Source organism: Acomys minous (assembly GCF_964271855.1).
Source record: "Acomys minous genome assembly, chromosome: 1".
Classification (NCBI taxonomy): domain Eukaryota; kingdom Metazoa; phylum Chordata; class Mammalia; order Rodentia; family Muridae; genus Acomys; species Acomys minous.
The window spans coordinates 167,138,099-167,166,087 of NC_140483.1; the positions used below are offsets into that span (position 1 = coordinate 167,138,099).

The 27,989-nt window shown below is 41.4% G+C and overlaps 3 protein-coding genes and 1 long non-coding RNA gene across 27 annotated transcripts in view; 1 reads left to right on the plus strand and 3 right to left on the minus strand.

Moving 5' to 3' along the window:
* Positions 1–22,133, minus strand: part of LOC311597110 (uncharacterized protein) — a gene marked incomplete at its 5' end in the record, with an annotated part of 38,831 nt that extends 16,698 nt beyond the window's left edge. Inside the window, 2 exons of the mRNA XM_084781194.1 lie at positions 21,141–21,793; positions 21,950–22,133. Coding sequence (XP_084637320.1) covers positions 21,141–21,793; positions 21,950–22,133 — 837 coding nt within the window. The remainder of the gene's footprint in view (positions 1–21,140; positions 21,794–21,949) is intronic.
* Positions 1–27,989, minus strand: part of PTPRD (protein tyrosine phosphatase receptor type D) — a 2,167,047-nt gene that overhangs the window by 479,560 nt on the left and 1,659,498 nt on the right. The gene's annotated exons all lie outside the window — the stretch shown is intronic.
* On the minus strand, positions 2,531–8,998 carry LOC311596587 (uncharacterized protein). The gene is made up of 2 exons (XM_084780197.1): positions 3,401–8,998; positions 2,531–3,340 (listed from the first exon to the last, which is right to left on the minus strand). The coding sequence occupies exons 1-2, from the start codon at positions 3,587–3,589 to the stop codon at positions 2,798–2,800; spliced, it is 732 nt and encodes a 243-aa protein (XP_084636323.1). The 5' UTR covers positions 3,590–8,998; the 3' UTR covers positions 2,531–2,797.
* LOC311599372 overlaps positions 22,323–27,989 on the plus strand; it is a 36,670-nt gene continuing 31,003 nt past the window's right edge. The window contains exon 1 of one of the 2 annotated variants that reach the window (XR_014779876.1): positions 22,323–23,424. This is a non-coding gene — a long non-coding RNA (uncharacterized lncRNA). The remainder of the gene's footprint in view (positions 23,425–27,989) is intronic. The other variant, XR_014779877.1, reaches the window with a different exon arrangement.

Below are 27,989 nucleotides of genomic sequence, written 5' to 3' on the forward strand. Positions count from 1 at the left end.
AACTTTGAGTTTTATGTACTGTGACATGCTCTATTCAAATTAAGAGATGGTTAAAGTGATGAAAATATAATATAATCAAAGTTAGTGACCTTGAAACATGTAAATTAATTCAGGCATAACTACTGCTCAGAATGCAGAACTAGAATGCTTGGGTCACTTAGTGGAACATAGACAGAGAACACTGAAAAGTACGCTCTATTTCACAAGGAAAGAGAGCCGCTGGCTCATGTCTAAAACACCAGGATCAGTGGCTAATTACTAGAAACCGACACTCTTCTCTGAATTTTCTTCTTTACAATAGCCACTAAGTCCAGTCATGTATCAAGTACACAATAAAATTTCATTCTCAAAAATATTAGCATTAATGACAATCCTCACATTTGATATAGAGTTGTTTAAGAAATTGCCTTAAAACCATAATAAAACAAAAATCAAAAAAGGAGATAAAACAACACAAAAGTGAACTTTTTCTTCAAATAAATTGAGAAAATATTCTAGAACTAAGAAAACTGAATTAATAAGGAGCCAACATTCTCTGCTAAAAAAAAAAAAAAAGAAAAGAAAAGAAAATCTTTCGAAAAAGAAAGCAGCTTGTTTAGTTTCTTCTTTCATTTCATTTTGAAGTTTCAAACTAAAAGTGACATGTTATCATTATAGAATTCATATAATTATCTACATATAATATGCACATTCCAAGAACATGAGTACATTCCATGCTATTAGACAAAGGCCTAAAACATCATATCTTATACAAAATATAAGGACAAGTATAAGGTCATGTCACAGATAAGCAGGAAAAATTAGCACAGAGAAAACTGTAAAACAAACAAACAAAACAAAACAAAACACATAGAAGCATGCCTTAAAGATATTTAGCACATCACTGTGGAAGGAATAAATGTTTAGAGCACAGTTTATGGACAAATGCTTGTTTTACATCTATTTAGAGCTCTACCTTTTACCACAACATATATCACAAATTATTTAAGTGAGGTTTTCAAACTAAGTTCAGGAAGTTTAGTATAGTCCCATAACCTCAGCTATGGGAAAAGCTGAAACAAAAGGAATACAAATTCAAGACCATCATGAGCCATGAAGCAGTTGGCGCTCTCTCTCTCTCTCTCTCTCTCTCTCTCTCTCTCTCTCTCTCTCTCTCCCTCCCTCCCTCCCTCCCTCCCTCCTTCTATCTCTCTCTCTCTTTCCCTCCCTCCCTCTCTCTCTCCCTCCCTCCCTCCTTCCCTCCCTCCCTCCCTCCCTCCCTTCTCTGACCCTTTATCTGTGTCTCTCCCTTTCCTCCTCCACTTCACAAAGAAATGAGATTTTTCAGTACGTTTCAATGTATTTCCAATTTACAATTATAAAAATAACAGTATCTGGCAGGTGCATTGGCACACCCCTGTAATTCCAGCACTCAAGACATAGAGGTAGTCGAGAATCACTGTGAGTTCAAAGCCAGCCTGGTCTACAAAGTGAGTCCAGGACAGCCAAGGCTACACAGAGAAATTCTGTCTCAAAACAAACAAACAAACAAACAAACAAAAAACTTAACAGCATCTTCTTCAAATTTAGCCCATTATCAGGCATTTCACTAAATTGTATACTGTTTTTTAATAGAAGGAATTGAAGCGGGTTTTTAAAAACAAAAACAGCTCTGTATGGTAGTACAGGCCATTAATTCTACCATTAAGGAAGCAAAGGTTAGGAGATCTCTGTGAATTCAAAGCCAGACTCATTTACATAGAGAACCATAGGCAAGCCAGGACTACATAGTGAGATCTGTCTCCAAATAAACAAACAAATAACAATAAAAAGAAAACTAGAAATGCCTTTATGTAATAAGAGGCCACTTAGTTTAGAAGTTTTTATTATGTATTGATCTGTGTGAATGTAATTCTTGGTTGTGAATTTATGATGTTTTAATAAAATCTTCTGGGAAAATAGTACCTAGGTTTTTATGGTGGGTTTACATACAATTGTAATTTTAAATTACTTAATATTTTCAGATACTTCACTCTCAAATAAATTAAGAACCACTTTTATGAAGAATGATACATGAAACAAGAATGAGAGGAACAAAAACATTCCAATAGAACTCCTAGGAAAGAAAATAATGTTTTAATTGTAAATGCAAAGGAATAACAGAGGACAGGCCATCAACTGTGAAAACTATAAAATATTTTTTTAATGTATATATTTTTTTAAATCACTAAATGTGCTGGAGAGATGATGGTTTAGCAGTTAAGAGCACAGGCTGCTCTTCCAGAGGACCCTGATTTAATTCGCAGCACCCACATGGGAGCTCATGACTGTCTTTAACTATAATCCCAGGCAAAGGATCTGACACCTCCTTCTGTCCTCTGCTAGCACTGCTCACAAATACTATACAAATGTGTATATGTATATATACATATATATACATATAAAATTAAATTTTAAATATTAATAAAAAATTAAAAAACAATTAAGGAAGGCTCATAAACAGACTTAAGGTACATTTGTTATAAATATGACAGAGTTACTATGGATAATGTATAAAGAGCAAGAATTAATGAATGAAATCCCCTAGGAAGAAAATAAAGAGATAGTCCATGTAATAGGAACAATTACTTGCAAACACATAAGGGAGAAATTATCACTTTAATAATTACAGAAATACACATTTTAAAAACTAGGGTGCTTCCCATTGCAACTGGGACCTGACAGAATAGCTTCCACAAGTAAAGGTGGTAAGAAGCTGAGCTGTTCTGTTCCACCACCACCATGGCAGCCACCTGAGAACACACCACCACTGTGGCAGCTACCTGAGAACACAGCATCCCATGGCAGCCACCTGAGAACATACCATCCCCATAGCAGCCACCTGAGAACACACCATCCCCATGGCAGCCACCTGGGAACACACCACCACCATGGCAGCCACCTGAGAACACACCACCACCATGGCAGCCACCTGAGAACACACCATCCCCATGGCGGCCACCTGAGAACACACCATCCCCATGGCAGCCACCTGGGAACACACCATCCCCATGGCAGCCACCTGGGAACACACCATCCCCATAGCGGCCACCTGAGAACACACCATCCCCATGGCAGCCACCTGGGAACACACCACCACCATGGCGGCCACCTGAGAACACACCATCCCCATGGCAGCCACCTGGGAACACACCACCACCATGGCGGCCACCTGAGAACACACCACCAGCATGGCAGCCACCTGAGAACACACCATCCCCATGGCAGCCACCTGAGAACACACCATCCCCATGGCAGCCACCTGAGAACACACCATCCCCATGGCAGCCACCTGAGAACACACCATCCCCATGGCGGCCACCTGAGAACACACCATCCCCATGGCAGCCACCTGGGAACACACCACCACCATGGCGGCCACCTGAGAACACACCATCCCCATGGCAGCCACCTGAGAACACATCATCCCCATGGCAGCCACCTGAGAACACATCCTCCCTATGTATAAGCACATATATCTTGGAGCAGGCTTTAAGACATTTTCATTCTGGGCACTCAAAGAAATCAGGTAATTTTCCACGAAGGAGGTGGGCACAATATGCTCAATCATATCAGGTTTAGCAAAGCCAACTCCTGTATGTCTATGTACATTTGTCCATAGTCACCAAACAAGCTTTATAATCTGGGAACCCAAGTCTCTGATAGCATAGTCAAAACTTCACAGACAACGTGCATGGGAGGAAACAAGGGGGGTCGAATAGATTTATGAAACTGCAAAAAGAAACAATAAGGTAGCGACTTGGCCTACTGAGTCAGTAAACCTAGATGTGATTTCCAAACTGAACGAACAGAAGACAGCCAGCACCTCTACTCTTCTCCAGGAGTATGGCTATTACATACATTTTCTCTGGATCGCAAGTTGGTGATTTGTTTCAAAAGAAACCAAACATGCAAACCTTTGTACCAATAGAAGTCACTTCTATAGAGTAATCTTAAAGAGTACAAGCCAAGTATGGTATCTATACTTCTAATACCAGAACCCAGGAGGCTGACACAAGAACTCAGATTTGAGGATAAGCTTGGGTTACATGATTAACTATCTCCAAAAAGAAAAGCACAAACTGAGACCATAATCCAAGTGTGTGGGGGGAGCAATGGCCAACAGAGAAATCAACACATCACTTTCAGTAAAATACTGGACATCCATGGAGATGCAGTCATGAGGAAAAAGATGGTACACAAAAGGAAAATATTCATCCTAGATATTCACCGACAACACACCAGATAAAAGGCTCACTATGAAGGACTAGGCATTTAGGATAGGTCAGAACGGTGGCTGTTTTCAGGCTAAAATGTTATGAGGGACATTTTTCTTCTAATTCTTAATTTTCTAAGTAAGGTTCTATCATGTTTATGGATTTAAAAGACAAACCGGTCTAGATGAGAAAGATGACAATGGCTCTGGTTTTGTCACTGACAGGAAGGGTTCATCTGGAGTTCTTTTTTGTTTTGTTTTGTTTTTAAGATTTATTTATTTATGTCCATAAGCACTCTATTGAATGTATGCCTGCATGACAGAAGAAAACATCAGATAGAAGAGGGAATCAGGTCACATTATAGATGGTTGTGAGGCACCATATGGTTGCTGGGAATTGAACTCAGGACCTTTGGATGAGCAGTCACTGCTCTTAACCACTGAGCCATCTCTCCAGCCCTCATCTGGAGTTCTTCTTTGGCTCATTCTCTCTTTCAAACCACTCTGTTGCAGTCCTATCTTTTCTTATTTTGCCACTTTAAAAAAAACACACACACCCAAGTGGAGTATTCAGTGTGTTTGTTTCTAGTGACCACTCAGAACGAGAGTCAATGCTAAGGCTCAATAATTTACTCAGTAAGTCTACAGTGATAACAACTTAATATACTGACATGAGCTGAGGAGATGGCTCAGTGACTGAGTGGTTATCCAGCATCTGTAAGACCTGGGTTCAATTCCCAGTGCCACACATATAAGGAAGTACAATGGTGAGACAAACCATGTGCTTCTGAAAAATAACCATACCTAACCACCCTTAAAACTGAAACTCAGGTAATTAAAGAGAAATTATTTGTTTGCCCTTTTAATGAGCTTAGCAACACTGTGTCAGTAAAGCCAGAAGCATAGTGCATCTTTTGGTCCAGCCTGCTCCTTCTGCAGCCCAGGAAACAGTATTAAAATAGAGCAGTGCCATATATGAATTGTGGAGTCCCTATAATGGCAAGTCCTAGTGTCCTTTCTATGGCATTAAGTTCAGCTTATTCATCATGACCCAGAACATCATAGGCAATGCCTCCAGAAGCATGGGGATGAGGAGATGAGCTATTAAATCTTTCTGGGGTGAAAACGTGTGGCCATTTTATATAGCTCATAATATTCTTGTAACCATAAAGATTTAGATCTGTAATTAAAGGAAGGAGCCCGATTTCATTCCAATTACTGAGAAAGATGCTACATAATAAAAAGCCAAGACTTGAAAAACGAGAGTTTGTAAGAGGTGAATGTTCCCAAATCCTAGCAGATTAACTGGTCAAAGGCAGACCTCCTACTTGAACACAAGACCTCATCAGACACATTCCACCCAGCCAGGAAGCCTTGAAGAAAATAAATAAATAAACACATTTGTTATAACAGAAACTTACCCTTCTTAAGGTAAATGTTTGTCAGGACAAAGTCAACTGTTCTGGTACAACAAAGATTACTTTAACACACACACAAACACACACACACACACATACACACACATACACACACATTCTTAGCCTTCAGTAAAAACAACAGGCTTTGTTCCAGACTCAAAAGGTAACGGCAAGGCCCTTGCCCCCGAAGCCTGGAGACCCCTGTAAAGGTAGAAGGAGAAAAATCACTTGCACAACTCTGACCTCCAGATACATACTGTGGCACTCATACACAGATACACCCTCGTAAGTAAATAACTCATGAATCTTTTTTAAAAGTAAGATATCTCAACAAAAGCCTTTTTTTTTAAGTTATAAGCACAGTTAAATACAAAAAAACTGATTATATCCACTATGAATCACCATCAAAAAAACCTTTACCTCTCAGAGGACTGCTTTCACTTATGTTAATTATAACAACCATTAGACACATGCTTACAAAGTCCGAGAATGCGTTTAAATGTCTTATCCTCAATGGCAGCAACATATATATGCCTTCTAAACAACATAAAACAAAATAATTTCTTGACTAACAATAGTGACGATGAGAAAAAAGGATTCTCCCTGCAGACTGTAAACCCAAGCAAAACCCAAAACCTATGGCACTCTCCGTGCAGAGCCACAGAAGCCCACAATGGGAAGGAAAAGAGAAAGGCATATAGAGGGATTGTCTCTCGGGTTCTGTGGCTGAAAGAAAAACTGAGTTAAAAGACAATGCTTCCAGGAGTTATATTAAACCACGGAGCTCATCCCCTTCTCTCAGCTCTTCTATTTGATGGCTCTGCAGAAATCTGGTACTGAGCCTTTAAACCCTTGCGGGGGGGGGGGGGGGGGGAATCCTCCGGTGTGGAGAAGTAAGGGTTAAGAGACTGATCTAGTCCCATCTCTCTCCCTGCCTCCCATTGCCAACAGATTGTCAGAGCTGGAGCCTGGAAGTCACTTCTCTGCCCCTAGACTTCTTTCAGCAATTTCTAACAGGTTGTTCTGATATGTGCTTGTCAGCATTAATTACATGTGACACTGGATTGGCTTGATCGCTGACAAAATTTAAAAAGCACTATAATAAAGCAAAAGGGCATCGGGAAAGCTGCCAAGCAGGAGGCTCAGGGGGGCTGCACAGCTCCCTCCTGCCCAGCTCCACCAGCCCCTGATACAGCTGCTCCTCTCTGCAGGTGGAATTTAAGATAGCAGATCTACCCACTTTGTGGAGGACAGCCCAGTCGGCTGCCCCATTAGAGGCATCCCCTCTCTCTAAGATGGATTCCTGTTTGAATGTTAAGCTATAAAATCATCATGCTGAGCCTCCACTTTCAACTTCACCACCGTTCCTTAATCCCACCCATATAGTTACAGGCAGACAAAGATCACCTGGAAAGCAGCAAAGAGGCTTCCCTGGAAATCTGAGTGATGTGAGCCTGGTGATGCTGGATCTGTTTCCGTATTAATTCTCCACAGAAGTCTATTTCCCCACATCAAGCCGAGACAAAAATCAGAGAACTTGTACTCGTTAGACAAAAAGCACAGAATCTGTTATCAACTCACTTTCCCCGAGAATAAATGTATTTCAGAACCACGCTATCTTTCACGCCCATCTGGCTGATACATCCTTTGCTAATAAAATCACTGGGTACTCTAAGCATACAAATGGTGGCCCTTTACTTTATTTCACTCCCAACTACGAAAGGAGCAAATGGTGTTTCCGAAGTCTAGTGGACCAGTGTTGTCCAACAGGGCTTCATGTAACAACGAAAACCTCTACGTCAGAGCTGCTCTACATGGTCACTAGCTCTGTGTGGGTTTTGGCCACTTGAAATGTAACTAGCACAATTGAGCTCTTAATTACATTTAAATTTAATTAAGTAATAAGGAAACTTGGCTTCTTAAATTAGATAATTAGGAACAAGAAGATCTGTCTGCTGTTGCTTCCCATGGGTGCTGATGAGAAGATGCTAGGCTCCGGCACTGGCAGATTCCTCCCAAGGCAGCAGTGCATGGGCCTGACCTCTCTCACCATCAGAATGGCAGGGACTGTGTCATCAGGAGAGGACTACTGTTGGCCTCAAAGGAGTCAACTGGGGACTCGTGAATATTTGGCATCTTAGGTTCTTTAGCAAAACTATATGAAATTTAGTTTAACTTTTTGTAATGTTTAGGAAATTTTCCATTTAGTATCTGAGAAATGACCCTCACCAGGACAAAAGAGTCAAGATGCTGCCCCAAGGGCTCTTAGCCATTGCCCACACATATGGAGACATGTGTGATGCTTCACCTAGTGCATAAATATTCCAAAAGGGGGAAAACTTGCATAGACGGTCACTCTTGTAGCCTTGGGGGAGGGGTCCCCCTCAGTCACAGTCATAGGGGAGGGGAGCAAGGGGAAAATGGGAGGGAGGGAGGAATGGGAGGATATAAGGGATTGGAAAACAATTGAGATGTAATATGAATAAATTACTAAAAATATATTTTAAAAAAGAAACACTGTTGATATGGGTGTGTGGATGGAAGTAAACCTCTGCTTGCTTCATTGTTTTTCCTCAAAGTTAAGGGCCAAGCAGAAGAACAGTACATCTTACAAGCCCTCCTCCATTTCTACCTGCCTTTTCTTCTGTCTAAAGAAGATTGTGAAAGGTTTTCCAGTCAACAAGGCAACAGAACTTACCATGTTTGACTAAAACAATGCTAAGCACAAGATATATTTTCAAGTAATATACCTTTTTAAAAAGGTTGGAAGCCACCCATTTCTCATTGTTTACTTTTAAAACTATGAACACCAATCACTGACTAGTAACGTATACTAGTGTACATCTTAAAGGGCCCTATCATCTTACAGATGTCACGACATGAAATAGCATTCAAAATGGGTCCGAGAAGATGCATATTTTAAACATTTCTCATAGAAACTAACCATCTGTACAAAAAGCCATTGTCTATTCTACCAAGGTGATTTATTAAGGATAATGAAGCGTATGATTTAATAGCTGCCACAAATCCTTTTTCAAGGAGGATGGGAATAAATAATATAAAAAGCTTGTCCAATAATAGGCAAGTCCTATTCTAAGATCTATGCTATATGCTGGCTCACAGGAAATCACATGAGCGCAGTTAACTGTGGCAGAAGCAAAAGTGAAGAGTGGCTATATATGTAGCAAAAATCAGGCTCCCATCTCTTCCTTTAGGAATTCATCACAACTGTGACTTAGAGAAACCCTCTTCCTCCACTGACAGCACAGAGCTCTCCAACTGAAGGTGAGGATGATGCAGCTCAAGGTTTGCAAAACTCGAGATCTCTGACACCTGTCAGTGCACATTACAGTCAGCATTGTTTCCCTCGTCCCTACACCCCCTCAGCATCTTGTACTCTGCAATGGGCAGTGTTTTAAAGAATGAATTCACAATAGGAGAGCAGCCCTGTTCAAAAACTCAATGAGATCTCAGAAATCTCTGCAGTAATAATGCATACCTTCACCCTGTGAGATACGGTTCCAACCTATCCCGTCACTCATACTTTTGAAAAGTATGCATTGCCAGTTGTCAAACGTTATTGCTTTTAACATTAACTTTTTATTCACTATTAATGTTCTACAATGAATAAAACCCAAGCTGCATATAACATTTGACTTTAACATGTAGTCATCACCTCCTTTTTGCAAAATAGCAATCTCTGGTAACAGTCCAGTCTTCCCACGGACTTATGAAATCAGTATGGCAAATTTCTAACAACAGGAAATACAAGCCATCTTACATGCCAGCTGTTTGGCATGAGCAGACTGCCTGGCTGTGCTTTACAGGCATAGCATTGCCATTCACTAATAAGTTGGAGCAGCTAGCCTGTCCCATTACCACCCAGCGAGTCTAGCTCCAATAAGACAGGATGCTACAAATCCTACTGTTCAAGTAACAGAGTTTGAGAAAATGTCCATGGCTCAACATAAACAAGGGGCCTATATGTGAGGCATAGGCAGTTCCTACTGCCCTTGCTCTTGTAAGCCTGGCTTGCCAGAACTGAGATCATTATATTAGATGCCATTAGTCTCTGTTAGGGCGGTCATTTGAATAACAACAGATTGGCAAGTATAAAATCAAGGCACCTGTTGTACATTTGGCAGCCTGGATGAAGCCCCTTAAAATGAAAACAAATAAGAGCTATAATCATGCCAAGCGATGTCTTTTGGTTCAATAATGACCATGTGTCAGAATTAAGTGCATCTGGGAATTCTTACCACAGCCAGATGTAAAGGCAGATTTGTCTTGTCTAGTGGCATATGAGTGGATACACACAGTCTACTCAAATTTGGCTTTGTCGTGGTTTAGGAACCAACTAGGTAAGTGGAACCTTTTCAAACAAAATAAGTTTGGCACTGCAAAGGGAGAACAATATGCTCATAAACTGCAGACCCTAAACATGTAAGATATGGACTGCAAACTAACTCATGCAGAATTTTTCTGTGTACACTGGAAAATGAATGAGAGAGATTCCAATAGGAATAGAGAATGTTCAAGATTACAGAGAAGTCCCAACATCAGGGACTGTAAAGGCTTCAGCAAAACTATAATACATGTCCATTGAGATAGGTAATGGGAAAGAGGAAATGAATGTGAATGGTAAGAGGCAAGAGAAAAGCACTGGAAAGGACACCAAGAATCAGGTGGCTCTGTTAAATATTCCTTCAAGGTTCGCAGTCAGGGGAACAAGAGTCAAATCCAAGTATGTTCTAGTTGATAATAACATTTAAATCCAAATCAACTTAGCCAGCAGTTGTTTGAATGCAGGGACTTCATAACAGTGTCTATTAGATTTTCACTACGAGAATTATTTTTAAAAATAATGTATCAACTACAAAACCTAAGTGTAGTAACATTTGCCTGTAAGCACAGAACCCAAGAGGTTTAGGCAAAAGGACCAAGAGGTCAAGGTGACCCTTAGCTAAGAAGCCAGGTAAAAGCCAGTCTGGGGTATTTGAGAGACCATGTCTCAAACAACAGCAAAGGCCCTAAGTACCTGTGGACAGACTTTAGCACATGTTAGCCACACATGGTGGTACCCCTCAGTATCAATACAAGTATTTACTCAGGGCTTATTAAAGATCAAGATGGCTCCAGAGCAGAAAAGAAAAGGCGGTAATGCCAAAGGTACGTAGAATCCAAGAGAAGGATGCTGGAGCTGTGCAAACAGAAGCAGGCTGGGAGGATAGAGCTTATTCAAATACCACCAAAACAGAAATTATTCGAGAGAAAATATTCTGAATTATGAACTTTAAAATCAAATTTTAAATTAAGGTTTTTTTTTAATCTGATACTGGCTTATGTAAAAATACATCATATTCAGGTTACATCTAGAAAAAAAGGCAGATTCAAATATATTTAGGCCATCATTGCTTTAAAATAGTAACTGAGTAAGCATACAACATTTTATTAAAGTTGTTAGTCTCAATTAATAAGTATTTTTATTTAAAGACATATATTAAGAACCAAAAAGTGGATGAGTTCTCAACGCAAAGAAAACAGTGCTGCCCCACACTTCCTAGAGGTTGTGGTTAATAGATTAATTTGTAGAAAAGTGTGTGACTAAATAGGTAGTGTTTGCATGTGAGAAGCATTTTGGAAACTTGGACCCAAAGGACTTAACTGTTAAGCCACAAAAAAGGCCCATAAAAGAAAAAAGCATTCTTCGTGTGACTTTATGTACCATGTCTGATTTAAAACTTCAGGGTGCCCTGCTGTCAAAGAAACAAACAATTTTCCAAATCATCAAACAAATATAACATCCTAAATATTTTTTTTAGACAACCGTAATTAGTCAGAAACAGTCCTCTGAAACATTATTCCATCCCCCAAAAAACAATAGTCTCAAATAAAACAGGTTAAAAGGAGAAAAAAAAATCAACTCATCCATCTGTTATTGATAATAAAATTATCAGGAGAGCAGTAAAACCAAATACTTTAGAAGCCATTCTAATGGACAGAAGTCTCCCAGATCAATGTGTGGCAGGCTGGCGGCCAGCAACAGAGCGCCTGGGCATCACCCCATTGGCAGAACTGCACCTCTTTGATGGGAGGCTGCTGTTTGGAGATGCCTCCTTGATTTATACTTCTCTTTATAAAAATGCTTTTGATTCCTAGTGGGTAGTATGAAAGTGCCAAGGTTTATTACTTTAAAATCATCTTTGGTGCAGATCCTTCACCTCGCCATACCCTGGACTGAGCCCAGAGTTCAGCAGCTCATCACTGCCTTGGAAGCCTGACATAGCTGAGCTGGAAAGCAACTCCAGTCAAAGGTCAACTGCCCAAATCCCTGGGGCAAAAGTACTTCGTGGTAGCATAAGGAAGAGAATCTTCAAATGCCAAAGAGAATCTACACATGCTTATACTTCTTGTGAATTTGTGTCAAAGAAGCAGAAATGCTCCTGGTTGAACTTGTGCCTGTTATGTGTGAAATATATGTTTTAAACACTTTTTATATACACAAAAGTGTAGAGTAAATAAAGTTTGGGTGCTAACACTGCCTTATTTAAAATCCTGGCCCTTGGATCCACCCTTATGACGTCTATGTACTCAACGCTGAGCTCTCTCCTAACCAGTTTTCCTTCCTGTAAAACTATGACATAGAAATATCTAATTAGTATTTAATATTCATTATATTAGTAGCATAATACTGAAGGGAAGGAACCAAGCAGAGAACCTAGCACCACAGTAAGTGCTCAGTACATTTTAGCAACTATTACTAGCAACATTACTGCACTATCATTAGCACTATCACTGTACCTGCAATATCAACAGTACTAAAGGAATGCTGAATTTTGCCTATCTCTCCCGTGTTTTGTTGAGTTCTGTGCTTGAGTTTCAAGGGAACCAACCTAGGCCATCCACACAGGCTGGATAAGGGTTCAACTACTCTTACCAGGAAACTGAGACAGAGGGGAGGACATTCTATTGGGACTCTAGATGAGAGAAGCATGGGAGAATGGCAAAGTAGAAGGATCCAGAGGGTCCTAGAAACCTACAAGTAGAACATTATGATAGGCAGATTTGGGCCCAGGGGTCCCGCTCAAACTAAGGCACCAGCCAAGGACAATACAGGCTTTAAAACTTTAAACCCCTACCCAGATCGAGCCAATGGTCAGAACATTCTCCACAGTAGAGTGGAAAGTGGGATATGACTTTCTCACATACTCTGGTGCCTCACCTTTGACCATGTCCCCTGGAGGGGGAGACCTGGTGGCACTCAGAGGAAGGACAGCAGGTTACCAAGAAGAGACTTGATACCCTATGAGCATATACAGGGGGCAGTAATCCCCCTTAGGAACAGTCATAGGGGAGGGGAATAAAGGGAAAATGGGAGGGAGGGAAGAATGGGAGGATACAAGGGATGGGATAACCATTGAGATGTAACAAGAATAAAGTAATAAAAAAAGGAAAAAATATATTAAAAAAGGGGGGTTCAACTACTAAGCTGTATCTCTCATAAACCCAGGCTATTATCATAGACATATATTTATAATGGTTCTCAGCCTTCCTAAAGCTGAAACCCTTTAATACAGCTCTTCATGTGGTGGTGACCCTCAACCATAAAATTGTTTCATTGCTATTTCATCATAACTGTAATTTGGCTGCTATAAATCGTAATCTTATATGCAGGGTATCAGATATGTGACCACGGTGGGAGTTTCATCCCACAAGTTGAGAACCACTGGCTTATGATCAATAGTTACTCTTTACATTCATAATTTAAATTAAATTCAACTCATATCTCCTTAGTACAACTCAATCAAAAAATAACAAAACAAAATATATATTGAGCTGATCGGTAGTTGACTAGGTAATACTTAGATTTCAGTAGCAGTTAGCATATCTGCCCCCAAAATGCATAGCAACCTATGATGCCATCACCTGCCTATCAGCTGTCCAGGATAAGAAAAGGGCAAACCCACCTCTCTCCCTCTCTTTTCTTTCTCTTCCTCCTCTCAATCATTCTCTCTCCCTCCCTCTGCTCCCCCTCTCCCCTCCCCTTGACAAACCCCACCCCCTTTCCTGCTCTCCTATACTTCTATAATAAACTTCTCCATATCATATCTGTTGCCTGCCATCTTACTTTTCATATTTAATAGTAGTCACAAACTGACACAGCAGACATGGAGGAAGAAGGCTTCTCGGGACCATATTGGAGAACCAGAGAGTCCCATGGCAGAGATTCCTCCAGGGTAGTTCAGCATCCATTCAGCTCAAACAAGGATCACCTGGGAGCTCTGGGAGAGGAGAGCAGGAGGGACATGCAAATTACAGTCAGGCTGCAAAGGACTGTGCCTGCTGTGATGGGTAGTTAGGACTTGATTGGGTAGACACAAAAAACTCTGCATTTCAGAAAAGAACAGAGAAAACACTAAGACAACATGGAAAGCTATTTATGGATTGCTGAGCATCCAAGCACAGGGTAAACTAAGAAAGAAAAAAGAAGCCATACAATAAAGAAGTTCCAGGAATAGAACTACAAAATTGGATAGGACCAAGAATGAAAGAAGAAAGGTATAAAGGATGACACCAAGGATCCAACCAGAGAGCTAAATCAGATGAGGTCTGGTGGGAAGGAAAACTACTACAAATATGTACAGGAGACATTATTTAGATTTACAAAACAGAGCCGGGGAAGCAGGAAAGCCTTTTATTTACAGTGATCTATCCAGCTGATAAAAATATAGGACTGGAACTTGACAGATGCTAGGAAACCTACTTTCTGGGTAATCTATGCAGAAATTGTTGGTTCTATGCTAACTAGACAGGAATATCCCAGGAGACAGCATAGGGAGAATCTGAGTAAGCTGTAGATTAATCAGCATTCAAAGACTTTATAATAGAGAGACGGAAGCTAAAAGGCCTACACATCACAGGAAAGGGGAATTCGTGCTGAGAAGAAAGCAAGAATCAAGGGAAGAGCTCAGAACAGCACCCATCCACGGAAGCCTCCAACAGAAGTTGTTTTCAATTATTCCTATGGGAAACTACTATGCTACTCCATAGGAAAAATAAATAAAAGTGATTACATGAACAGTAAGTAGATTTGGAATATTTAAGCTATTTCTTAGGTGATTATTCTCTGCTAGTCAAATTATCATGAGCAAGATTAAAAAGCTATAAACACATGTATCTAAAAAGTATAAATTGGTAAATTTTCCCCCTTTAAAAAACCTTTAGTAATGTTTCAATTAAGATACTACACGGGGATGGAATATATTTCACAGGGAATAGGGGGAGTCTACGTGTGGAAAAAGAAATGATTAGTGCTATTCAATATGTCTCTTTTGTTAGGATGAACATTGGGAAGGATGGGGGGAAAATCTTATATTAAACACTGAAAACAAATGTCTTTTTGACCTATAATAGAACAGTGTGCCAGCATTTGATGTGGCTAGTCTAATTTCTTCCTGTGAAACTGTACCGGTGGGTCTTAGGGAAAGACAGAAGGCAGTAAGTAAATTCCTATCTTCCATCAACACATTTGACCTCAGAACAAACCCCACAACTGGCTACAGGCACCCACCATCCATCACTGCTCTTGAAACCGGATCTTTCAGGAAAAGACAGCTGCACTGGGCAAGGGCTGCACAGCTTTCTAAGATGCAATGCACTTTTTTTTAAGGCACTTATTTTGGTTTAGTATTTTAATTAACTGCATTTCTAAGCATTTCTTTCCCCAAACTGCAGTTCCACATCAACAGCTATCCTTGGGAATCTATTAATTCATTCTTGACTTTTAAAGGAAACGCTCCCTGTACATTCTAGGCAAAGTCATTTCTAGCTTTTACTTTGAAAGCTTTTCTGAGATAGTGGTGTACTGAGGCATGCTAATATGCACAGACTGCGATGAACACGCTGGGCAAGAAAGATTGTTCTAGGCTCTGCAGTGATTACAACAAATACACAGCAGACTGCCGAGGAGGAGGGAAGCTTATACAGACACCCACATCCAACACATCTGAGTTTTAAATCAGTCAGCAACAATTTAGAGCAAGCAGATGAAGATCCAATAGCTGTTTACCATAAAACACGTGCTGAGCATGAAGCATAAGTATTACACGGCTACTACACTTAGGATTCGTTTTTAAACCTGAAAAAAAAAAAAGGACATTTTTATCACACAGTTAACTGGACCATCATCACATGGATGCTCCACATTAGAGATGGTGAAACTGAGACTCTCAAATGCTGCCTCCCTCCTCAGGCAGGAAGTGACAGAACTGAGAGCCTAAGTTTGCCTTAGAGCAAAGCTATCTATCGTTACTGTCTGTTCGCTGCAAAAACAAATAAATAGATAAGTAAATAAATAAGGAAGTGAGTTGGCATTCCATAGGAGTCCCTTATACCTTGGAATCCAATGATTACAGCTGATCACACTCTATTTATTTTTTTAAAAAGTTGCCACAAATCTCAAAACAGGGTCAAGAAACACTTAAAAAAAATACAATCAATCCATCAGTCTCAATTTCGTTAGCTACTGCTACATTAGCTCAAAGGCTGTTTTTTTTGTTGTTGTTGTTGTTTAAAGACAATTAAGATTTTCTAAATTCAATTAATCTCAAGAAGCTGACAGATTCAGGAATGTTAAAGCCAGTAAACAACAATGTGGAAAAGGCTGCGAAGCTCCTGACATTGTGATCTGAAGGTCAAAGCCTCAGCAAAGTGAGGCCATCTTTCTGGTCAGTGAGCACCCAGCACTAAGACAAAGCCTAGGCTCAGACAGTGCTCTGCTGTGGGACTCAGCTTTTAACACTATGCTGTCGGTGCTGAAGCCAGTGGAGGCTCCAGCAGCATCCATGCACAGCCACTTGCAGAGGAAAGCTGGGCTTGATTGCCACAGGTTGGGAGAGAAGAGCACTTAAGTGTTGGCCCGTTACTGCCTGCCTGCCCATGTCCATGACTTGGACCTTGCAGACACAATAAGCTTCCTTTCCTTTCCAAACTGTCACCTTTTTGTCATTGTATTGCCTGTAACATACAGAAATCTGATTTAGGGAGCAGAACAATATGGATAAAGAGCCATGAAAAGGCTTTCTTTTAAAGAAAATATTGATATAGACTGATTAAATACATCAGCATCACATAGAAACTAATTAAAATTGGCCACTGAATTATCTTGAGAGAGAGGTTACTGCAGGCATCATCTTGGGCCATTTTCCTTATGAGTTGCTTTGAGAAAGTGTACCAATATGAATAAACAGAATCTTAAGTTTCTTTAATGCCAAGTCTTAAAGAGACTTTATTAATAAAATGTTAATGAAAGAAATGAAAGCAGCTAGCTGAATAAAAAGCATTGGCGATTTGTTAAACTGGAAACAAGGGTTGTAACACTTCAAGGTAATTCCATGACGTGTGCCTGGTAAGAATGCAGTCTCGTGCGGTCTCACAATTTTGTCATGGCATTTTTCTTTAGGTTGCATTGGGTCACAGACTGCTACAAAATATGAACATTTCTCATTGACCTTGCCAAGACTTATAACACAAAGAAAACGATCAACTTTTACACTGGATGCTATAATTTTATGAGATGAGCAATCAGCAAACGCCAGCCATGTATTCTTTTAGCTGTCTTTCTGGGAGCTTAACTGTGAAGAACTAAAATATACTTCTCCTTTTTTAAAAAAAGAAGGAAAATTTGGACACTTTCCTTGTTGAAATATACTCAAGCCAAGTATGACGTTTTCATAAGCATTACCAACTCCTGATTAGAAGCAAATGAGATTATCCATAGAGAAAATACCAAACAAACTCATCCGCTGGTAGAAATGTCACTGTGATATGAAGCCACAGACACTCAGGCAAATGATGCAGGTTCAACGAAATTTGCTGGCAAATACTATCATAGCAATCCCCTTCCACATTACCAGACAGCTTCAGCTGAAGCACTGTTACACAGGGGTCCTCAATCTCGCAGTCTACAGAGAATAACTCCTCTCTTTGGTCTTTCTTGGCAAACCAGTGATAATATAAAACAGAAGGTCTTTAAAGCACTTATTTTGCTTGAGACAGCAAATTACCTTTGTGCCACCACAACTGCACAGCTTTCCTCGGCAACTTTCTCCAAGAGACTGAACAGTATAAGGATTAAGAAAGAAAAAATTAAATAAATCTAGGAGGCAGCAAGAGATTCCCAATAAGTCTGATCTAATACAATGCCACTTACTCATACTGACCTTCCCAATTAAAAACGACTGTCCTATTATTAAAAAAAAAAAAAAAAAAAAAAAAACCAGGACCAATCAAATACTCATTGGGTCCTCTGGAAAACTGAATATTATTATCTTTATATTTAGGACCTTAAATATCTGGCTTGGTAAATGCAGGCATGTTTTGTGGCCATCCTGTTGAGTATCCTACATAAAAGGTAAAGTTATTTCAAAGAAACTTTTGAGACCTAGGACTAAAGGCCTTTGTTATAGATGTTAAAGATATTAGCCTTTAATAAGTCTAACGCTCTCAGGACTAAGCTACAAGACTACCCACAAATGCACACTGAAATTAGAGAGTAATGCTTTTTTTAAAAAAAATCACCTTGAATAATCTATCCTCTTTAGAGTGGCATTTTTCATATAAGACAGTGTTGGTGATTCCACATTTACTCAAGGAATTCTTTAAAATACAGAGTTGTCCAATGCCATGATAGACCAAGTAGGCCAGAAGGAATCTACTATGCAAACATTTAGAGTGTGCTTTTCTACAAAGAATCACCCATTTCAGTTTGAAAAACTGAAAATCAACAAAAGATCAGTGTAAGTAGACTTGACCTTACAGCCTAAAGTCATCAGAATTGACACAGCTGATCGATTTCAAATTTGTGAAACTGACAAAAAACGACCAGTACATCTTCAGCGCCGGTCACTCAAGTGCTGCCTGAATTACACTCAGACTCTCCTTCCACACAAACTTGCACAGCAGTTTCAAAACCACACCATCAATCTGTGCCTGTACTTCCTTTAAAGTACCTGGGCTTCATTTATCTTCTAACCCTGCCTTATGCAAACAAGATCCTTATCAGAGCAAGAAGGAAAAGTTACTTATGTGTCTTCTTGTTTGATTATACCATACATTAAGAAACAGGCATGTTATAAGAATCTGCATAAGTAGTTTTGTTTTGTTTTTGTTTTTGTTTTTATTTCAAAGTCTATATGAAACACCTAATAACACCCTAATAACACCATGGAATAACTAAGTAATAGCCTTGAAGTATCTTTAATCAGCATTCGCAGCTAACATCAGAGAATGGGTTGGTGTTTTTACAAAAGAAAAAGAAAAAACTTATAGAACTACCTAGTTAAATTTTTCTTAAATGTCTCTCTAGGAAGGGTTTGTGTAAGCCATAGCAGGGTGTCTCCTGCATATAAGAACAGTTATACAGGCCCCTAGTGGCTTAGCAAACAGCAGCAGTTGAGGGGAATCCAATTTTTAGTTCTAGACTTTGGGGGTATTTTGGTTTTAAATTAGTGTCTATCTTAAAAAGCATGTTAAATCATGGCATACAGTATTTTAAGCAATTTTGAAGCTATAATTATCTACATGCCCATATATATGTATGTATATATATATGTGTGTGTGTGTGTGTGTGTATTTATTTACTTATATTAATTTTCCAACTTACCTTACCAAGAATTTTTGCCATATAGCTGCCACAATAGAACAGTTAACACATTTGCTTCTTTAAATGTCACCCATTTGCCTTTGAATGCATCTGAGGACCACTTTTCCTATTTGAATCCCATTTCTATTGCATCACCATTACTAAGGGTTTTATATTAAGTGCTTAGTATTTAAAATTAGATAGACAAATCTAAGTGACACCTTTACAGTTATAGAAATCTCAATGTGTTTATAATAACAGCACCCATTTTAAAATATTTACAATTAATAACACCCTTTAATCCTCCAAGCCCTTGTTTCTTTCCTTCACAAAAGAAAATTCCAGGCAGGCACATTTACAGCTTTTAGCAATTTTTAACTGGACACAATCTGACAGCTGAATTCATGAAACTGACCAGCTTGTCAATTTCACACTTTGAAAGTACAATAATAGCTGATAACATGAGGGTGAATTTTAAAAATCTGTCACAGAATTGCTAGCTCCATTGAAAAGGACAGTACAGTACACAATTATGGGAGGAAGGAGGAAGGGGAAATTTTATCGTCCATTTAGGAGATCTGTTTCGAGAATTTGGATACAGAGCACGGAAAATGTGCTTCCTCTTTGGAACAAAGTCTACCAGGGGCATATAGGAGATGTGTTCAAAAGGAGTATAATGCCTACTAAGCTTTTCCATGAATGTCAACAGTACTTTCACAACTCGGATCATCTAAAGATTCATTTAAATCAGAATGTTTTGAATTTGGGTACATTATCCTGGATTTACATCAAGTTGAGACTTTGGTGTGGACACTCTGGAACAGAGAAAAAGGCAAACAATCAGACGTACCTCTCTCTGGTTGAAGGAAGTCAGTGTAAGTGTGCTACAGACCGGCAAAAAAGGATACACCAAAGTCCGCATTTGTAACTAATTACAACCTCAAATATGTGAACTAAGCAGTTATTAGTTAGTAACGGGCTCACAATGTGTGAGCCATCGCTTCTTAGTTCACTAACATTGAATATCAGAGCACCGAAGAGAGAACCGATAAACAATTTAAGAGCAAATACAGGGCCAGCGAGCCCTTAGGAATCTTCCAGGGTATTTAAGGTGCTGATTGTAGATGAGGCTGGGGCAGTCAGTCTAAGAAACCCAGGCAACAGGAGATGCTAGGCTAGAAAGAGTACTGGGAGGCGAACTGGAAACACACAAGTGGGTTGTGATAGCCTGGGTTTTGAAGAATGGCACCACTATTTGTAATTTAGAATGCACGGCTGATGGAAACCAAGTTCATACTTATTGTTCAAAAAAATATTTAAGCGGAACAAAAACTGACTTCACTTGTTAAAGATTTCAAAGAAAATCAGGGTCGCGGAGAAAGAAGCAGGGCAAGTTTTGGTTGTTGTTTTTAAGATGTCTATGTAAAAGCTACGATCAGCGTGTAGGAAAGCAAAGGATCTTTGGTTGGTGGCTTTCTTTTTGAATTGTTTCCTGCTACTTCAACTCTTCGTAATAAATTATGCGTTTCCTTCCCCACGGAACGAGTGTGTGTGTGTGTGAGTACACCAGATTCCCCGCAGCAGAACTAGAGCTCCGATCCGGCCAAAGAAAGCGCTCCAAACAATCCCCCTCCCGCAGGCAGCCGCGGACCCTCGGGTGTCTCCTATTTTTCCTTCTCCGCACCACTTGAGAGCAAAGAATCCAAAATCTCCCTCCAGAACGGGCCGCTGCTGCCCGGGGCAAGTCGCCGACCCCTGGCTGAGGAGGGAACAGAGCGCAGTAGCTCCGGGCGTACGGTGGTCCCGGGCTTGGCAGGCGCGAGGCTCCAGGACCAGGACGGCTTACCTGCTCACGTCGGCTCGGGGCAGCCGCCGCCCGCGCCGCCAGCAGCACCGCGCTCCAGCCCTCCGAGGCCACGCCGCCTCCGGGCGGCCGTTCAGTCCCGCAGCCGCCGCCGCCGCCGCCGCCGCCGCCGCCCAGCCCGCGCGGCAGCCGCAAGTGGCGAGTCCGCGGGAGTCCCGGCCGCGAAGCGGAGCGCCCCGCCTCCCTTCGCCAGCGCCGCGTCCTCGGCCCTGGCGCCCGCCGCTCGCCGCTGCTCCCGCTCCTCCCGCTGCTCAGCGCTCCTCCCGCTCCTCCTCGCTGCTCCGCGCCCTCCTCCTGGCGCTGGGTTGCTCCGGCGAGTGGCTGGGGGGTCCGGCCGTGTCTCGCCTCCTCCCTCCGCCTCTTCTGTTTCCTCCTTCCCGCTGCTGCTGCTGCTGCTGCTTTTAAAGCAGATTCTTTGGCCACAAATAGCAACTCGGCTGCCCCCCTCAGCGCCTCCCTCCGGTTCTTGTCTTCTTCCCCCCAAAAGTGAAGCGCGAGAGAGATAGCCCGACACTTGGGCCCGCAGGGGTGAGGGGAGCGGGCAAGAGGTACCGGCCGTGCAGGAACTGGGTCCAGGCTGCACAGGCCAGGGCTGGGGCGGGGTTGCCGGCGCACACCTTGAACCTGGCGGGAACCTGGTGGTCACAGTTGCTGACAAGGTGGCTTGGTGGGGAAAAGAAATGAGGGAGCTCAGGAAAGTAATTTTCTAGGCTTCTCTCTTTGTTTCCTTTTCTGAGTGATTTCTAAAATCCTCATAACTGCTGGAGATCCCACGGAATCGCTGTGCCCACCGCTTGGGGATTGTGTGTGCGGGTCGTCTGCGCCTGACTGTGAGTGTGGGTGCGTCCCGGGCTGGAAGAACCAGTCCGCTGCGCCCGCTGGCGAACCCTCAATCTGGACCACCGACTCACTGGGGGCCAGAGGGCTGGAGTAAGGAAGGCCGGACTGGAGAGCTGAGTGAAGGGGCGCGTGCATGCGTGCACACACACACACACACACACACACACACACACACACACACACACACACAGACAGCGCGTGCGCGCGCACACAGCACGAGAGAGAGAGAGAGAGAGAGAGAGAGAGAGAGAGAGAGAGAGAGAGAGAGAGAGAGAGAGAGAGATTGAGGAAGAAGAGGGAGGGGAGGGGGCGCGGTGACGTCACTCCCCAACACCCATCCAACCAGCCAGAAAAGACCCTCTCCGATTCACTCAACTCATCCGGGTGCAGGCACACCCGGCGCTTCCCGCTCTGCTTCCTGAAGCACAAGAGGAAGAAAGGCTGGTCGCGCCCTATTCAAAGCAGTTGAATAATACAAGGGTCCTTCATTGATGAGATTCAGTTGTGTCTACCCCAGTTCACCTTGGCAGCCTTCTTCTCGGACGTTTTTAGGATCCACTTTGAAGGCAGAGAGGAAGGCAGGGAAGTACTATAGCTAAATCTTGGAGTGAGAACTCTTAGGGTGCTTTCTGCTACTTGCTCATACGTTAGCGAAGTAATGCTCTCCCTCCGGCTCTCCCGAAAGACAGAATAAAACCTCTCCAGAGAGGCACCCAGTTATTGGAGGAGGGTGGCTAAGGTGCCTGGTGCGGATTGCTAGCTAAAGACATGTTTTCACCTTCTTCCCAACTCACGCGGTCTCCATCCTGTGGTGGGAAGTCAGCAGCTGGAAGCCTCCTTTGGCAACTGGCCCATCAAAATGCATTAGGAACACCATGAGAAAGGTCAAGCGAAGTCAAGCCTGGGCCTTCAAGCCACCTCCACTGCTCATGCTGTGTTCAGGCCAGCCAATGCAAACAACACTTACTCCTGCAGTCTCCAGTCTTGGAAGGAGCAAAGGTAAGCAGACCCTCTTAGAAGCAACTCAGTGGTCCAGTATCTAACACCCTGACTATTGTCTCTAGCTGCCTGCATATTTGCTCCATCCTCTGCATGCCATGATCTTCAAGATTACTCTGCCCACCGTACACTGCAAAGAGAAGGCATACCATTTGGATGGGATCTTGAGAGATGCAGTTTAGTTTCTCAACAACTTAGGGGTAAAGAAGCATTGCCCGACTCACCCTCATTTTTTTTCACCTCCTTTCCTCATCTTTGAACTGCGAGCCACGTAGTGAGAACCCTAAAGAAATTCATTGCTGCGCAAGCTCCATGGAACAAGCTGAGAGCTTGAGTAGATACAACTAACTGTTCCTTATGCCCTCGGAGTTCATCTGGAAATGTGGACTTCCTGATAAATTATTTTCATCCAACAGACAAACTCCAGGTTGATTGTCACTGCCACATCCTCCCTCAAACTAGTGGTCCCACTCTCTTCATCAAGAGTTGGATATTGGGAAGATAGATGCCCTCTGTCTCCACATGTAACCTTGCTGAGAAAGGCTCAGCAGTGAAGCCTGGCTGCTCTCTGGATATATAGTCTGGGAAGTCTTCTCTTCCCCCACTAGGAGCAAGTTAGACCAGCTAGAGAAATCAGTACTGGCTGTTGTCAAGGTAAGCTGTGTAGATCACAGTAAGAATAAATGGCAAACCCAACTTCCTCAACACCAGAAGGTCCTAAATGTTCGAGTCCCTATTACAACCAAATATCTCTTTAAAAAATTAAGGATGTGAGTGGCATCTAGTCTCAGCTGTAACTGTACAAATGAAACTTACAAATATGCAGGGTGGTGCTGCTGAAGAAGGCAAGATAGAGTGAGCAGAGAGCCCAGACTTCTCCACACATCCAAGTAGAAGCGGGAATGAAACTCCAGCCAGGCACACACACTGTGCCACACTGGTAACAAATGCACACAGCAGCTAATGCTGCGGCATCGCCTGTGGCAGCTGGACTGCACTGTCTTCTGGATATTTTCTCAAAGAACAGAAGAGGAAGGCAGGTTTGTGGCTAGTCTCATTTCATCATTAGAGGTAAGGAAACTTCATCTCTGAGACTATAAAGTTATACAAGGCAGCTAAGTCAGAGGTAGAAAACAAACTCAGGTGTCACTGTCCCTTTTCCCTGATCCTAAAATATTGACAATCACCTTTAAGTTCTGGGTCAAGTAAACTGTTTTCCCTAGTCATGGCTGAACAGCAAATATAGACTGTTTAAAAATGATAGCCATTTACCCAAAAGAAAATGAAGCAACAGAGCTGCATCTGACTTAATTCCCTTCTAGCTCTGGCATTCTTTGAAGACTAGCACACTGGAGCTTTGCTCAGACACACACACATACCCTTGAGTGCATAATTCAGCTAGGGTGACAATGAGTCTGTTTTGGGCCCCATCCAAAGGAGTTTGTTCCTAGAAGTACTCATGAGATTTCATTTTCATTTATCAGGAAGCATAGCAAGCAAAATTTTAAAAACAATGATAATGACAATGGTAGCAGCCAACTGTTACTTTGTATTATGTAGTAAGTATGTAATCATATCACAATATTTTGCTTAGGTGAATGGGGTCTCATATAAAAAAAGACTCATGTAGCCAAAACTGACCTTGAACTTTTGAACCTCCTGCCTCTTGTACCCTGATACAGAGTTACAGGACTATGCCATCACACCCAGCTTCCACTGGTTTCCAAAAGGCACATCGTGACCTTTTGAGAGGTTCATGAATATAGTGGTTACAAATAGTTTGGGGGTTTGGTTTTTGGTTTTGGGTTTTTGTTTCCTTTTTCAATGAAAGAAATGTAGGAAAGAATTACTTTGATCATGTGGCTAGTTATTAAAGGGGAAAAAATCTAGAAGCCACTGCCTCATCTCCAACTGTAACCTTTGCCTTTCTGGCTGAATATTATTAGTTTCAGGGTTTAAGTGAGGAAAAAGGATCAGATGAAGTACAGAACTTAACCATTCTGAGAGCTTGCCGGTGCCAAGCTAAAATTGTGCACATATCTTTTCAAGTCCAAACTGCTTTTATTTCTGTAATGATGAAAAATTATAATCTAAAAGATTCAATAAATTGTTAATAATATTTTCCTTAAGAGGAGTATAGGGCTTTTTATGGAATCCAGATAGAATGGAGAAACACAGCATAGATCTGAAAGACATGTATGTGGTTCCGTAAGCACTGAGGCTACAACATCACATCATCCCTACAGGTGTAAGGCTGTCTAACATTCTTTATTAACTTGTTGCTGAGCACAGAAATGAAATAATAGTGAGTGCTTTTAATCCTCAAACATTTACCTCTACAAGTTAAATGCTAGAGAGAAATTCCTAGATTGAACTGAGCTGCATGGGCTCTCCTAGCACAGAGGCAGCATGAAGAAAGATGAGAGAACTGTGAGAGCCTAAACTACACAGCACTTGGCGTAATGTGGGGGCAGAGATGCATTCCTATACCTGTGGTTATAATTCCACCTACACTGCAAAGAAGAATGGAAAACAGTAACTCCTCTGAACACTGCTGTGGAGTCTGCCTTCAGCGTTACACAGTTACATGATTTGTTCCAACTCCTCAGGTTTGAAAGTTCAAATGCAGCACCAAGAAATGGCTGATTTACTATGGGAAGGCTAGTGGGCTTGCAGTAGGAAGGGGGTGGGTAGGGCTTTAAAGGCAATGCTATGTAAATATCCACATTTTTCTGCATATGAAATAAATGCACTTCTCCTCATACCCAGCCAGGGCAACATCTAAGAAGTCCCTATCATTACCCCAAAAAGGCCTAAAAATTTCAGGCTTCTCTTTTGCTGGCTCAATTCGATTGCCACATTCCACCCTCACCTGTACTGTATAGAGGACATTATGCTACAATGCTATTTTCCATTGGCTCAGCTACTGGAGATTACAGCATGCAACTGTGACAAATGGATATTCCCATTAAATTCTTTAGTAGAGTGGGGCATTCCATTAACCACTGGCGCTATCCCAACCCAAGTGAAACATTGGATCATTTTTTTTTTTAATCTGAGCAAGAAGTGAAGGGGGAAAACAAAGGATGTACTCTAATTACTTTCCTATTTTTTGTTGCATGCATTACGATAGTCGTATATTACAATTATTTATAATTATCATATGACAAGCTGTCAGCTGAAATTTAACAGGTGATTTGTCAAGAAGCTCCTTTAATGCATTCACTAAGCATTGGTTTTCAGTATTTCTTAACAGGAAAATTGTGTCAATTTTGTTTTTAAAACTATGCAGTTTAAATGACAGAAACCACTTATTAAAACACCACTATTGGTAGATAGATGCACTCCTTTAGTCCCAGGGCCCAGGAGGCAGAGGCAAGTGGATCTCTATCAGTACAAGGCCAGCCTGGTCTTCATAGTGAGTTCCAGTCCGGACAGGACTACAGAGTGAGAGCATGCTTCACAGAACAAAATAAAAGTAAATTAAAAATACACTATTGCTATTATGAATGGGCACACAGTCATTAAGGTAGAGCATAAGCACACTTTTCATCACTTCAGATTTTAAATGCTGAAGTTTTCATTGAAAGGAACAACTGCCTAGTGTCCTTTTTTGTTTTAATAGCTTATAGTTTTCATCCATCTTTTAGATTTTAAATATGTTTTTTACTTTAAAATCTGTGCATGGGCACATACTTTCATGCATGAACCTCTACGTGTATAAATATGAGATGCAGCATGCCCTTAGAAATGAAAGGGCAACTTGGTTTTTTCTGGTCACCATTTGTAGCCTAGGGATGGAAGTCAGGTCATCGTGCTTGGAGGTATGTATCTACCCACTGAGCTGTCTCACCAGCCCCATTTTTGATATTTTGAAATACACGTGCTTAGTGCATTTATGGTGAAGGACGCTTGTGTATCAAGGCACATGCTGAGGTCAAGGCAGAAGTTACTTATTTCCTTCAATTGCATGGATATGGGGGCTCAGATTCAGTTGGTCAGTCTTGGCAGTAAGTACCCTAATCCATCTTGCTGGCCCCAGTTTTTAAGACATTTTTAATGGATGGATGAATGAGAGGATAGTAAGAATAGATATTTACATTCTGTTTAGTATCTTTGTCTTACCATAATGCAAAGAAAGGCATATTTTAAAGTACAGGCAAAGATTAAGAAGTCAGTGGAAAGCTAGTAATTAATCACTGAATAGAGGACATTCTACAGAGAGCCAAAACTGATGAGGCTGATGAAGCAGGCTCTCTTTAGCTGACTGGCATGAGAATGGGACACACACAATGAAAATGCATCCCAGAGAGGCCCTGGGGAGAGAATCTTAGGAAGAATGGAAGTCTCGGTTCCAGTATCTGAAGAATGTCAAAGTCGTAGCACATAACCTGGAAATGAAATTAAACTGCATACCACAATTTTATTATTGACCCCATGGCCAGCCAAAATTTGTAAGGTTTAAGAGAATGACAGAAAAGTACAGCAGTGCTTGCTTAAGTTTGATTTGCACAAGCCTGACTCTTATCTTTAAGCCTGTGACATGCAGCAGGCTGTTAATGACTGGCAATCAGCAACTCAGAGTGAGCTGAATCTCCTTAATGAAAGAATGTGCTTCAAGATTCAACAGGAAAAAAAAAAAGTAAAACTTAAAGCCTGGCTGTCTTTGAAAGCAAGTAACACACCCAACAACCAAGGTCACCAATAAAGTGCAGGTTTCACAATTTTAGGAAGAAAGGACTAACAGAGACTTGAAATTATTTTTAAAGTTCTTTCTTCCCCGGGTTTCAGAAAATGACTTTTAGACACTCAGAAGCAAAATAGCCTAAACCAATCTCCATGTGATAAGAAATGTGTCTATATAAAATTTGGGGCTCACAAATAACCAGAAAGAAATGGAACCTCATATCCTGGGCAAGGAGCTCACAGTCACCAGATCCTATTGGTCTCCATGCAGTTATTAAAGACATTAGGACTACTATTTTTCAACTG

Bases quoted from the DNA above. Each gene is read 5' to 3' on its own strand.
- LOC311596587 (XM_084780197.1), bottom strand. From the start codon at position 3,589: ATGATTGAGCATATTGTGCCCACCTCCTTCGTGGAAAATTACCTGATT. The intron at 3,341-3,400 runs GTGGCCGCCATG...GTGTGTTCTCAG, and splicing joins TGGGGATGGTGTGTTCTCAG to GTGGCCGCCATGGGGATGGT.